Source organism: Crocodylus porosus, unplaced genomic scaffold, assembly GCF_001723895.1.
Source record: "Crocodylus porosus isolate Cpor-Errol unplaced genomic scaffold, CroPor_comp1, whole genome shotgun sequence".
Taxonomy (NCBI): Eukaryota; Metazoa; Chordata; order Crocodylia; family Crocodylidae; genus Crocodylus; species Crocodylus porosus.
The window spans coordinates 40,405,037-40,418,312 of NW_017728951.1; the positions used below are offsets into that span (position 1 = coordinate 40,405,037).

Sequence of the window (13,276 nt, forward strand, 5' to 3'; positions counted from 1 at the left end):
TGAAGGGGAAGCCACCGTCTTGTTTGCTGCCCTTCCTGATGCCCTGCCAGTTGGCACCTTCCCGTCCTGGCAGCAAGGACTGCTGGCTCCAGTTGGAGAGCCAACATCTTGTTTTTATTAAGCTGTTTTTTTTCTGATGTCACAGACAGTTGTGGATTTCGTGGTTTCTGTGAAATCTGCGAAACTCTAAGTAGGTCCCTAACTGTAAGTCCATCTTGTTCAGTATCCTGTGTCACACAGTGATAGAGAGTGAACTGAGTATGACCAGGTCTCTCCCCCCCCTTGTTCCTCTCTTGCTTTTAGTCTCCAGCATTTAAGGTCTGGAAGTTCCAATTCAGAGGCTGTATTCCCATGCTCAGTAGCTAATGATGCCCCTTTACTCCAAGAATTTGTTCAGTTCCTTTTTGAATCTGGATAAACCATCAGCTTCCACAACATCTCATGGCAATGACTTCCATATTTTAATGACATGTGAAAAAGTTTCCTTTTGTTAATTTTAAACTTACTACCTACTAGGTTTTTTGTTTTTGTTGTTTTTTGGGGGGGGGGACCCCTAGTTCTTGTATTGTGAGAGAGTAAATAACAAATCCCTATTTCTCTTTACTGCTTAGTATTTTGTAAACCCTTATCATATTCCCTTAGACCATCTTTTCTAAATGGAATAGGCTAAGTCTCTTTAGTCTCTCCTTATATGGAAGGTTCTCCTTGCCCCTAACCATCCTTGTGGTCCTTTGTTGTACCTTCTCTAGTTCTTTTATATCCTTTTTGAGGTGTGGAGATCAGAATTCAGCACATTGTTCAAGGTGTCAACACACTATGGATTTATAAGGGGCATGATGATACTTTCAGTGTCATTTATAATTCCTTTCTTAATAATCCCTAATGTTTTATTTGCCTTTTTGATAGCTGCTGAGAACTGAGCTGATGTTTTTAGCAAACTGTCCACAATGACTCCCAGATCTTTCCTGTGTGGTGACAGCTAGCATAGAAGACTTGAATTTACATGGGCCTTTTAGTTGCAGCAATTCAAGGATCTGCGAGACCAAAACACACATGGAGCAAGCAGATGGCCATTTTAAATGGCATCTGTAATTTAGTTGGTCAGAGACCTTTTTGCTTTTGTTCTGATTTCTGAATTTATCAAGCTTTTATCTAAACTTCTGCAGTTGTGGGTTGCATGCACATGTGCATTCACTGTATATCCAGAACCCTCTGAAGGGAAGGCTTTTACAGCTACACTCCAACCCTGTCGATTGTCTAGGAAGACAGTGCTCATTGTATTCCTTGAGAAATAACTATCCTTTTTAATACCTGGACAAGCATGACCATTCATTATACACAGAGGAAATCCCCATTCAATAAGGGTCTCTAGCTGGGTTAAAGTCGTTGGAAAAGTTGGACTGTGGGGGAATGTAGATAGCTAGCTTGGTGTGAGAGCATAAGAACTATACCACAACCTACTTACAAGATGCAAAGATGGGAAATTTCATTAAGTATTTGGTTGCTGTTCCCTAAAATGTAGAGGGAGTCATGGTACATATTTGGAACAAGTGACTCTGGAAGCTAGGAAGGCACCTATAAAGTTAGTTTTTAGTGAAAGAATTAGGTATTTCAGAGCCCGTACGTTGACATTCCTCAAAATGCTAATGTTTATACACTCAGGCTATACATGTCATATCTGGGCTATGACTTTTGTGAACAAAGTAATGGTACAAGAGATGCGTAAAGGTGAAACAGTTCAGTTTTAAGTCGCACTTCTTGTAGTATCCCAAAAAAGGATAATGGTGTATAGTTGTGCAAAAAAATAAAGGTAACTTTACCACAACAAAATTGGAGACTATTATTAACTCCCAAAATATTAGAATAGCAACTATAGCTTTTCTGGCTTTCTTAACAGTAACATCACAGCTACCATGAACATAGGTTTGAAAGAGTCATAGCATTCTTACTCACCACTTTCACTCCTACTTTGCAGTTGTCAACAGACTATTCCAGAGAAATTTCTCATTCTTCTCAAGTAACTTTTTAAAGTTACAAAAATCTACTGCTTTGGGGTGAAGCCTGCATAACCATTTAATATGCTTCTTAGGGTGCAGCTCACATGATCAAAGCATCATACAAACAGTAGTTCATAAATAGTTCTTTTGACTCAGTTGGCTGTGACTGTAGGTTTCAAATGAGGAAACAAACTTTTGACATGCTTGGAAGAATTTGGCTGGCAAAGGCCTTAAGTTTTTAAAAGCCCATATGTTTTTGGAACCAAACACATCCAGTGATAAATAGCTGGCACGGCTCTTAAATAACATTTCATCTGGCAAAAAACAAACCCCCACATTTCTAGCAAAAGTGGAGAAAGTAGAAAGAGATCTGTGGGTAACTGGTGGCCAGATTGAAGGGTTCAGTTTCAAAATAGAACATCTTTGTCTCAGGCAGGGAGTATAGCACTGCTTCAGCCTGTAAAGAGAAGGAGCTAGAGTTCTTCACTCTCCGGCCCTTGTATCTTTCCCACCACAATAACCATTTCAGCATTTTATCCACATCTCCATATGCTCTGTAGTTTCTCTGGGCTAAAACTATGCTTTATACACTCAAAGCAGCTAGCAGTTTTTGTTCCAGTCATACCGTATAGGTTTCTTGACTCCATGGACTGAGAACAAGGTGCAGTTCAGTGTTTCTGCCCCCCTTGCCCCTTTTAAAGATTGTATTTGAAAGGGAATAATGTTTGCTTCTCATAGATTGTACTCCTGCTTGGCGAATGGCAGTGCGGATGAATTCCAGCGGGGGGAGCAACTGTTTCGAATGAGGGCTGTCAAAGACCCTCTCCAGATAGGTAAGAGCTCTGCATCTTCACGTCTATAGGGATCTTGAAATCTCATTCACATAACAAAGCAACAGTGCCTCCAAACAACTTCTGTTATTAAGAATAACTGTCAATAACTATAGTGAAGGAGTTGTAACCTAAAATATCTTGGGTTAAGGTTTCTGCTGAGCCTGCTACTTGATCACTGAAGCTTTGGACAAGTTCCTTAGTTTTGTGCAGCTTCTTTCAGTTGAACTAGAAAACTAACTGAAATGCAGAAACTTCTCTGAAAATTAGATGCTATATCTGATTGGATGACTTGGGGAAAATTTAATTGTAGTGCTGTTGTCTCCATGACATTTTAATTCTTCATTGATAGCTTAATATATAACCTGGCTTTCTAAAGTCTTGATGTAATTAATGCTCCTAGTAAAATAAGTGCAGAGATGACAAGTGTGCAATCTGATGAATTCTTGGTTATGTGGCAGAGCATCATGTGTATGTAGCTTTACTGATAACAGGATAAGGAAAGCTCTTTGTGGATTATGCTTTTTATCCATCTTCCCTGCTTGTGTTATTCTGTTACTTATAACTGTAAAGCTAATCCTAGATTTTTTTTTATTGAGGAGATTGGACTCTTCATTCTCCATGGAGCCCTTGTGGTTCAGACAAGGTGGCATCTGTCTTTGGCAGGCTTAAAGACTGGAAGAAGTTATATGAAATCCAAATATTTGAATGTCAAATAAGAGCTCATGTGTAGAATGCATATAGTGTTGTTCTCTGCTTGCCAAGCAGAATCTAGGAAGGACAACACCTCAGTGAAGTATAATATTTGGAGGGAATTACAAGGGCAGGTATGTATGCATGCATGCTAAGAAATGGAGGAAGCAAAATTGAGGTAGAACAGGAAGATGGCAAACATTTGACAAGAAATAAGTGAAACTCTTGCACAGCTGTTCAGTTTTATCTTTACCAGAAGGTGCTCTGGATAGGTTCTGGAAAGAATAGACTGAGACATTGAGAAATTGTGGTCTGTTAAGCAACTGAAAAGAAGTTGCACAATAGAAAAAGGGGCTGGTCTCTGAGGCATGTAATTTGGAGCAGAATGGTAAATTGCCTCCTGAGTTTTGAAGTGAGAGAGGAATGTTTGGAAAGGCTGGGTGGGCTGGGAGAATGTTAAAGGATGCCCATTTACTGGCAGCCCAAGTGGAACCTTTTCAATGAATGAAATTTTAGCAGAAGTAAGGACAACTTTATTAGATTGGAACAGTGTTGGCAAAAGTGACCCCCGTTGGTCCAGGGCTTCTTGCATAATTTCCACTATTTCCTGTCATTGTTTCGTCTATCCTGTAAGCAGTATTGCTCAGTCTTGTTTGGGCTGAATCTGTTAGGTTGCCTACTTCCAAGTTACAGTCTGTTAAATGCTGGATAAAAACTGCTTCGTGGCTCATGGGCAAGACTGAAAAGGATTTATAAAGGTGGATGCCACTGGCACCTCAAAAGCAATGGTGAGAGCCACAGCTGGCCCTCTGCTGCTATAATCCAATTTTTGGATAAGTTGGAAAGTATTTATTATTATTATTATTATTATTATTATTGGCAGTCTGTCATTGCAATCACAGAAGAGTTAAATTTGTCCAGTAGGCTACTCTGCAAAGAATAGTGGGAGCTCTAAAGAAGGGTGCAGTTCTTCAAACTCAGTGTAGAGAGCTGTAAGAATTGCCAGAGACTAATTTAGATCTGATCAATGAAATGGAGCCAGATATGATCAAGCTGAAGGTTAAAAGCACATACAGACAAACCACTGATACCAGGACTGAAAAGCTGGTAGGAGGCTATGAGAATAGTAGCACAATAATTACTGGACTTTAGGAAAAGAAACTTTGAAGAAATAAAGAATTTGTTAAAAGGAAACGGTCTGAAATTCTGTACAGCTTAGGAAACTAACAGTGGCAAAGAACAAAATGTTTAATATACAGTGGGGGACTGCCATCAAAACTCATTTCGGCAATACATTAAAAGGGCAATATGGAAAATGCAGAGCAATGTAAGAAGAATAAAGGATAGTAAAATATTATTCAGAAACTGAGATTCAGGGAGGATGGGCAATTAAAAGAAAGAACCAGAAGAGAAACCAGGTAAGATTAAAACTCAAGAGACATTTCAACTGTATATGCAGCAGAGCCCCTGGAGAAAAGACAGCATGCATAGGGGGAAAAGATAGCTGTTTTTTGGAATGGGACAAGCATTTTCATTTTTGTAGAGGAAAAAGGACACGCCGTGGACAGAATGGAAATCATTTTCCATTCATTTGTATTCATGTAAATCTACAATTTGGAAAGCAAATGTGTCAGGAAATGAGGGAGCCATTGTGAACATACACAGTTTTGTCAGAGGTGCATCATTAGTGTCTCTGTTTCTGGTTGAGGGGATAGAGCTTGAAAAATACTTGATGCTGTTCTGCCCTGTGGCCTCACTCTTTTAGCTTGGATAAAAATAAATATGTCTCTGTTACACTGTCATTTACTGTAAACCTCACTAATCTTCCTGAAAGTAAATGAAAGTGCATTGGAGGGGTTGGGTGGCATGTCCCCCCTGCAAGATTCCTGTGCCCGTAGTGGGGTATGGGGCTGCAGCTCTGGCCAGGACCTGGAACAGGAGGGAGCTTTCCTAGTTTGTTCCCTGCAGGACCTTGGCTTTCCTGGTTTGCTTCCTGCAGGACTGGACTAGTGCAGAATATTCCTCCTTGGAGGTGAGTCCCATCCTCCATCCTTTGTAGGCCTTTCTTTTTAGCCTCAGAAGGTCTGCTAGATCCCTGGAGAGTCAGGGGGGCTGCTGGGCCCTCTTGCCGCCTTTCCTCCGAGATGGAATAGACTTAGCTTGTGCATTTGAGGATCGCTCCCTTGAGGAGCAACCACTCTTCTTGAACTCCCCTCCCCCCCTGGGGTCGCGGTCCCTTAGGGCCTCACTGACAAGCCTTCTGAGCTTGTCAAAGTCGGCTTTCCTGAAGTCAAGGACTTCGGTGTTGCTGACTGACTTGCCAGCTTTACAGCGGATGGTGAAGGTGATCAGCTCGTGGTTGCTGTCACCCAGCTTCCTATCAATCACTAGGTCACCCATTAGGTCATCCCCAGTAGCCAGTACCAGGTCGAGCAGCACTTTACCTCTCGTTGGCCCATAGAGGTCATCCACGCATGATGGGAAGCTTTGCGACAGCTCGGATTTTGCTGAGTGATCCTCCCACGAGATGTCTGGGTAGGTGAAGTCACCCGTGATGACCCTGGTCCTGATGCATGAGGCCTCAGCCAGTTCCCGGGCAAACTCCTAGTCAAGCTCTTGACTTTGGGTGGGAGGTCTGTAGTAGACTCCCACCGTTGTGTCCCCTGTGGCGTGTTCCCCATGGATTTTAACCCAGAGGGTCTCCAGTTGTCTACCCTGGTTGCAAACATCAGCTTGCAGGGACGCGTAACTTTCCTTAACATAGAAAGCTACATCCCCGCCCCTTTTACCTACACAATCCCTCCTGTACCTGTGGTCCAGTCATGGGTGGAGTCCCACCAGGTCTCCGTTATCCCTATGACATCATAATTATTTGCACTGAGCAGGAGGGTGAGTTCCTCCTGCTTATTCCCCAAGCTCCTGGCATTTGTGTACAGGCAGGGAAGTGTCCCCTTGGGGGCTCTTACCTTGCCCACAGATTGTACCAGGGCTGGGGTGGGGTGGGTGCCCTTAAGTGCTTTGGCCTGCTGGCTTTGCAAGGGTTGCTCAGTGAACCAGCAATGGCAGTAGTCCCCTGCCCCCCAGCAGGCTTAGTTTAAAGCCCAGTGGAGCAGGTTAGCCAGTCTGGCTGAAAAGAGCCTTCTCCCCAGTGGAGAGAGGTGGAGGCCATCTCTTCCCAACAGCTTGCTGCCTCTCTCACCAAAGAGCGGGCTGTGGTCATGGAAGCCAAAGCCTTCCTGATGACACCAGTGCCATAGTCTTTGGTTAACTACCTGGATCCTCCTCTCCCTCCTCCTGTGAGGGGCTGATTTTATGTGGGTTACTGTCATTGCTGTATTCTCTGTATTCACATGGTGCCCCTTGCCTGATTGCCCTCCTCCCAGCCCCCAGGCAGCTGTTTGCAGGCTGGAACTCTGCCAGCCTGCAAGAGGAAACCTATGGTTTCCCATGTTTTTCTCCTTTAAAGGAGAATCCAGTTTTAAGGTTTGTTCACAACTCTTTGAGAGATTCTTCCGACCCATGGGTTGAGAAATGCTATTGTACAGAAGATGACTGGTACATTGTAAACAAGCCCAAGTCTGTGAATTGGTTTTGAATGTTGGAGATGGCTACGTAAGGTGTTGCTTTCTTCCTCCTCTAATTATAACCAGTTCTCCTTTCCTCATGTTTCAGAAGTGAAGTTTCTTCACATATAAATAAAGTTTGTCAAACTTTTGACAAGAAGATTGCCACTGCAACCCATTCTTGTTCTGTAAAACATTTTAGACATTTAGCATGTACAAGTGAAGTATGGCTGCACGTCAAGTTTGCAGAAGGCTTAACATGCTATTATTGAAAGAAGGGTGTCTTAGCTTTTTTCTGAGATGTTTCCTAGTGTAGCAAAATGATGTGTTGAGACATTTATGCAGAGAGTAAATTAGATCTATAACTTATATTAAGCAGAGCAGTAGTTTTGTGGTGAACACCTCCTTTTATTTTTATTTTTTTTCCCCAAATTCTTCTGCCACTTGGATTGGGTGGCATTCACCTGCACTGATCACGAAATATATTACCTAAGTCAGGAAGAGGATTTGAATCCCAGTGCACAGCAGCAATGAGGAGGCAACCAGGTACCAGAAAGTTGTAATTCTCATGAGGATTCAGCAGAAAGTGGGATGCCCAACACTAAAAGATTTGTTTCGTCCTGTTTAGAAAGTTGTGGGCAGTATTGAACACCATGATAACAGTGGCTTGGCCAAAGCTGATATAGTTTGCTACCCTGGAGTCACAGTCCACTTACCTACCTTTAGCATGTTGACAGTGGAAATCTGTTTCAAATACTGTCCCTCATCCTCCCTACAAAAAAGTTCACTCTAGAAAAGCAGGTAAGTAGGAGCCTACAAGTCTAATTATTGCTATTTGGTGAATGGTACCATTAGTGCTTTTTCTATGCTGCACCAATTCTTAAGAAGTTGAGGATAGTTAAAGGAGCTGATATGCATTGCCAGAGAGAAATCTTGACATGGAACAGAAGTCTTCAAGAGGCAATTGAAATAGACTGGTATGTTTTGTTAGCCATTTTTTGTTTCTAACATTTAAGGTGCCCTGGTAAGTAAACCATGTTTGTAGAGGAAGGCTGCCTTAAGGATACGATGAGTATTTATTGTGTATAACTATTCATGAAGCCAACCTCTGACTTTGTCATCCCGCTTAGGTAGAAATACATCATTTAATTTCCCACTTGTTTGCTTACTGAAGAGTGGGGCTGGCTTTTTCGATATTTCAGTGTTGTTTCTTTTCACAGTTTACCTAAATCTCATGCAAGACGTTGGTTATTGGAATAGAGTATTTTCAGAATCAAAAGGTGATACGTAATTTACCTGAACTCTTTCTTGGGAAATAAATCGTTGTTTAGCAGTGGTGTTTGAAATGCCAACAGAAGTGCTCAAGTGTAATATAGATTACTGCAGCATTCTGAAAGTTCACCTAAGTTTGAAGTAACTTCTTAGATATCAATTTACCTGTTCCTCTGCAGTATGGGAGGACTGGATTAGTTTATCCTAAAATGTTCCTCATGGGGGTGCTTGGTCCAGTATTGAACACCTCCACTGATAAGATCCCACATTTCATGACACCGTGCTATTCTGTGCATTTTCTTATTGCACTTAAATTAACGTAACTCTTCTGATCAGCTAAAGGGGCAGACCAGTTCTAGAGACTCAGGATGAATGCTGTTATACAATCAGAACAACTTTGTACTGCTTAACATTTAAAGTTAAATATAAGTGCACATATGTGAGTGTTGTTGTGTTAAACAGGGTCATGTTCGGATCCTCAGGGGACAGTAATTTTGTCTTATTTTCCAACAGGTTTCCATCTGAGCGCGACAGTGGTACCTCCGCAGATGGTGCCACCAAAAGGTGCATACAACGTGGCGGTGATGTTTGACCGATGTAGGATCACCTCGTGCAGCTGTACCTGCGGAGCTGGGGCCAAGTGGTGTGCCCATGTCGTGGCCCTCTGTCTCTTCCGGATTCACAATGTAGGCCTTTAAATACAATTCTGTGTCACTTTCTTGATGTTCTCCTGTGTTGAAGCATAGTGGCTTGGGTACGAGCTTCTATGCTTCAGGCTTGCTTCTCTCCAGGGAAGTTTAGACTGTCCCTTTAGCTATGGGTCATGTAGCTCTGGAGATTGCAGTCTGAGTGGCAGTGCAAGTCCTGCAAATTCACAGTTCTAATCCTTGTATATTTTCACTATACTGTACAGTTAGCTTCCAAAGCTGCTTGACCATCTTTTGATAATGCATACCTACTGCCCCTTTCTATCCCCTCGTTAGTGTTTTTATGAGGATTATATGCTCTGTCTTCAAGGGTCACTGGTGGGCAAAACTGCTTATTATTTTAATTCTTTTTCAGGAGTCTTTGCAAACACAGTGTTTCTTTGAATTTGAAGGCTGTTACTTGCGCTATTGTTGTTGAAAACCATTTCAGTATATGTTGGCCTTTGTGTACTGCTGCCCATTTTAACATGCTATGCCTCAGGTTGGGTAACTAACCCACCTGTTTGATGCTCAAAATGTGAGTCCCCATTTTTATTGGAGTACCTGCAGTGTAGTTAACACTATGAACATGCAGTGGAGATGTGCTCTCTGTCCCAAGAAACTCCTGTTGTGAAAGTAGGCAGAATAAGCTGGTAAAATACAAATTATGTAATGTTAGGGTGCAGCCTTATGTTGCAGATATTCTTCGGAAAGACATTTCACCAAGTAAATTTTGAGGGATTGATTGTAGTTTATTGGAAGGAACAGAAGGATTATTCATTGTCTTAAAGCCATCAAAGCTCATCATGGTTTTCAATCCATTTTAGCCCTCCCTAAAAGCAGAGGTGAAAATTGCTAACAATTTATCAGTGGTATTTCACAATAGATAATTATTGCAGGCTTGAATGTGCAAACCTTAAGAAAAGCACCTTGTTGCCTCTAGTTGCCAGATGACAGCTGGGTATTTTAAATGCAATTTCTGCTCTTACATGGCTATTCCAATACGTGCTTTTGGGAGTCTGGGAGTAGCCAGCAGGTTTTCTGATTCAGTTATAGCATTAGGCACAAAAAGGCTAGGAGTCCTCCATGCAATAGAAGTAAACCAGAATGATGATATGGAAACCATTTTGTAGCTGGTATATTCTGAGCACAAAAGGGGAACTGTATGTGAAGGGGATTGCTTGATGCCAGGTACGTCTGCCTATTTCTCCTTGACATGGTTTGGCCTTTTTCCAATTTTAAATTAAGTGACTGCTGCTTGTTCTGCCTAGTGAAAGAAATTAAGACATTCTTGTACAGTTTATAATCTTTTTCGTTTTAAAAATCCTGTAAGGAAGAGAAAATGAATTTAATTTTTAAATGAATAAGCATCTAATGGTTATCTTAGTTGGATGGCGATTCTATAAAACAGCCCCCCACAGAGCTGTTTCTTTGCCAGAAGCTAAAAAATAATGGCCTATTTTAGAGGTTTGTTTGTGAATTCTCTGCCAGCGTTTGTGCAATTGCTAGCAACAACAGATCTTAAGCACAGCTGTTTAGCAGTTTCCTTGAAAAGGAATTCTTTTCTTAAAAATAGGCTTTATAAAATCAAGACATAGGCCGAGTCCAGTCTGCAGCACTGCTTTACATAATTGCAAGGAAAATCTATGCTTAACCATGGCTGCTGCTAAAACAGCTTCAGTCATCTAGTGTACAGGACTAGTCCTGCCTGACCTTGCTGACAGCCGTTCTCTTATCTCTCTTCTCTCTCCAGGCATCGGCAGTATGCTTACGAGCGCCTGTTTCGGAGTCCTTGTCTCGACTGCAAAGAGATCAGTTGCAGAAATTTGCTCAGTATTTAATCAGTGAACTCCCACAACAGGTAAAAGGAGAGCTATTCTGTTCCACCAGAGCCCTTGTTAAATTTAAGTAATCTCAGGTTGCTTTGATCTGTGTAGTATTTTACTTATAGTGGCCTGTTGCTGTATTTGATCACCAGTAACAGAGGCAGCTTTCATTCCTGCCTGACTCAAGGCCACTATCAAGTTTTTTAGCTGTCATTGGCCAAATAAAGGATTAGAGTGGTGTCTTCAAAGGAGAAAGGAAAGTGTTGGTTAGTTGTAGGGTGCCACATGGGCATAAACAGGTGCTCAGTTCACAAATATGAAAATCAAAATAATAAATGTAATACACAAGGGAGTTCAAAGCAAGTCAGCGTCTGTCATCTTCCTGTGTGTGGATTAATAAAGACGCTAGATGAATAAAGACGCTAGATTGGCAGCATTGAGCACTGTCCCCAGAAGACACAGTGGTTCCCTCCTGGCCTTCTGGCATTTCAACCCTAATTATAAGAGCATCTCAAAGGGTAGAAGAACAATTTTAGATTCTCTGACTTCAAGTCCCTTCGGTGTTGATAACCATCTTATAATTTTGATTGGCTTATTGCGTAGGCCACTGAATAGGCTTTGAGTTATAACCTGGGGTGGGATCACAATGGTGAGCAAATCTTTTATCAAAAACAAGCGTTTCTTTTGGGTCATTGTTCCCCAAGGTGGTCGTGGAATGGGGACTCATCATGAGCCAGATGTAGTTACGAAGGCAGAAAAAGCCTCACTCCCCTTGAAGGTTACATCTTCTCCATTAGCTGCTCAGAAGATGCATGCAAATTATGTGGGCCGATCAGTGTTGCTAAGATAACTGCAAAAAATGCAGGGTTTATGATGTGGACAAATGTGACTTGTAGAAAAAAACATCAAGAAGTGATAACTGTTTGAGAGTTGCTTCTCAAACAATGAGTGGGTCTTTCAGCTGGTAAATTAAACTTAAATACATAATTGTCATAACAAGGAAGTTTCTCATTCAAACATGGGATGATGGTGGCCACGTGTGGAACATGAGTAGAAGAGGAGGGATCCTTAAAATAATCTAAGACAGTGGTGACCAAGATCTAGCACATGGAGCAGTGCCATCCAGCCCCACGGAGCTCCCCATGTGGCACCAAATTTTTGAACCCAATAAGTGGCAGCAGCATTAAGTACTGTTGTTTGAATCTGCAGTAATTTAATATTGTCACTGTTCCCCTGCCCGACTCATCTGGCCTGCTGCTTGCTGAATCTGGGCTGTGGGGCTGTATGACTTAGGCACAAATGTTGTAAGATGCTCTCCTGCTATGAAAGTCAAAGCCTTCATATGGTGCCTTCAGAAGCTGTTACCTAGTTCTCCAAGGAGTTACCTGCACTGGTGAACCCAGACTCCCAGTTATATGCACAGGTGTTTTGCTGAGGGACTTCTCCCTCAGGCACTTGTTGTGTATAGCAAGTATTCCCCTCATCCTGCCAGTTCCATAGTACAACAGCCTTTAATGTGTGAGCTTGTCTCAGTAAGTGATTTTTCTTACCTCTTGTTGACTTTGGAATATGTAGTAATGGAAAAAGAAGTAAGTATGGCTTAATGCTAAGCCTGTTGCTCCAGATGCCTCAAAGACATGATGTGCTTTCACTAAACAGTTTTCCCTCAGTCTGTTCATCAGTGAAGTTAGGCCCATATCAATCTCTCATTCTCTCTAGGAGGGTATGCCAGGAGTACTTCATGACTTAGTTGAGGTGCATGAGATCATGTTTATCCCGGTGGATGTATGAAATGGTGGTGGGTTAGGAAAGGAGCTTGGTTAGCTCATGTTTAAGTCTGATACATGTTCATAACTCACTATGCCAACATGAATTTTACTAGCAAATAGGTCTAAGGCTATAGTCCTGTAAGAATTTTAAATTCAGGAACACCAGCTTTCTTCCCTGCAGTTCTGGTGCCTGGGAGGGCTTGACTAAGTCTGGGTTCCTTGGTGCTCTAAATCAGTGGTCTCCAAACTTTTTTGATTGCACACCCCTATCAGTAAAAAATATCTGAGCATGCACCCCCAATATATCTATATATAAATATAAATTCTAATATTTTCTTCCCACACCCCAGTGGATCATCTTCTGCACCCCACTTTGGAGACCACTGCTTTAAATGAATTGGCTTTTTAAGGAGTAGTTTGGGGATAAGTATCATAGAATCATGGAAGTAGGGTGAGAAGGGACCCTGTAGATCTTCAAGTCTGATCCCCTCACCTGGGCAGGAGGAAAATTGGGCTCAAATGGCTCCAGCCAGGTAGGCATCGAGCCTCCTCTTAAAGACCGCCAGGGTAGGAGCCAGCACCACTTCCCTTGGAAGTTGGTTCCAGATCCTAGCTGTCCTAACTGTGAAGTAGTTCTTAC

At 42.0% G+C, this 13,276-nt stretch overlaps 1 protein-coding gene across 5 annotated transcripts in view; it reads left to right on the forward strand.

Moving 5' to 3' along the window:
• Positions 1-13,276, forward strand: part of ZSWIM8 (zinc finger SWIM-type containing 8) — a 97,540-nt gene that overhangs the window by 32,841 nt on the left and 51,423 nt on the right. For all 5 annotated transcript variants that reach the window (XM_019555868.1, XM_019555872.1, XM_019555869.1 and 2 more), the window contains 3 exons: positions 2,736-2,830; positions 8,869-9,041; positions 10,795-10,902. In XM_019555868.1, coding sequence (XP_019411413.1) covers positions 2,736-2,830; positions 8,869-9,041; positions 10,795-10,902 — 376 coding nt within the window. The remainder of the gene's footprint in view (positions 1-2,735; positions 2,831-8,868; positions 9,042-10,794; positions 10,903-13,276) is intronic.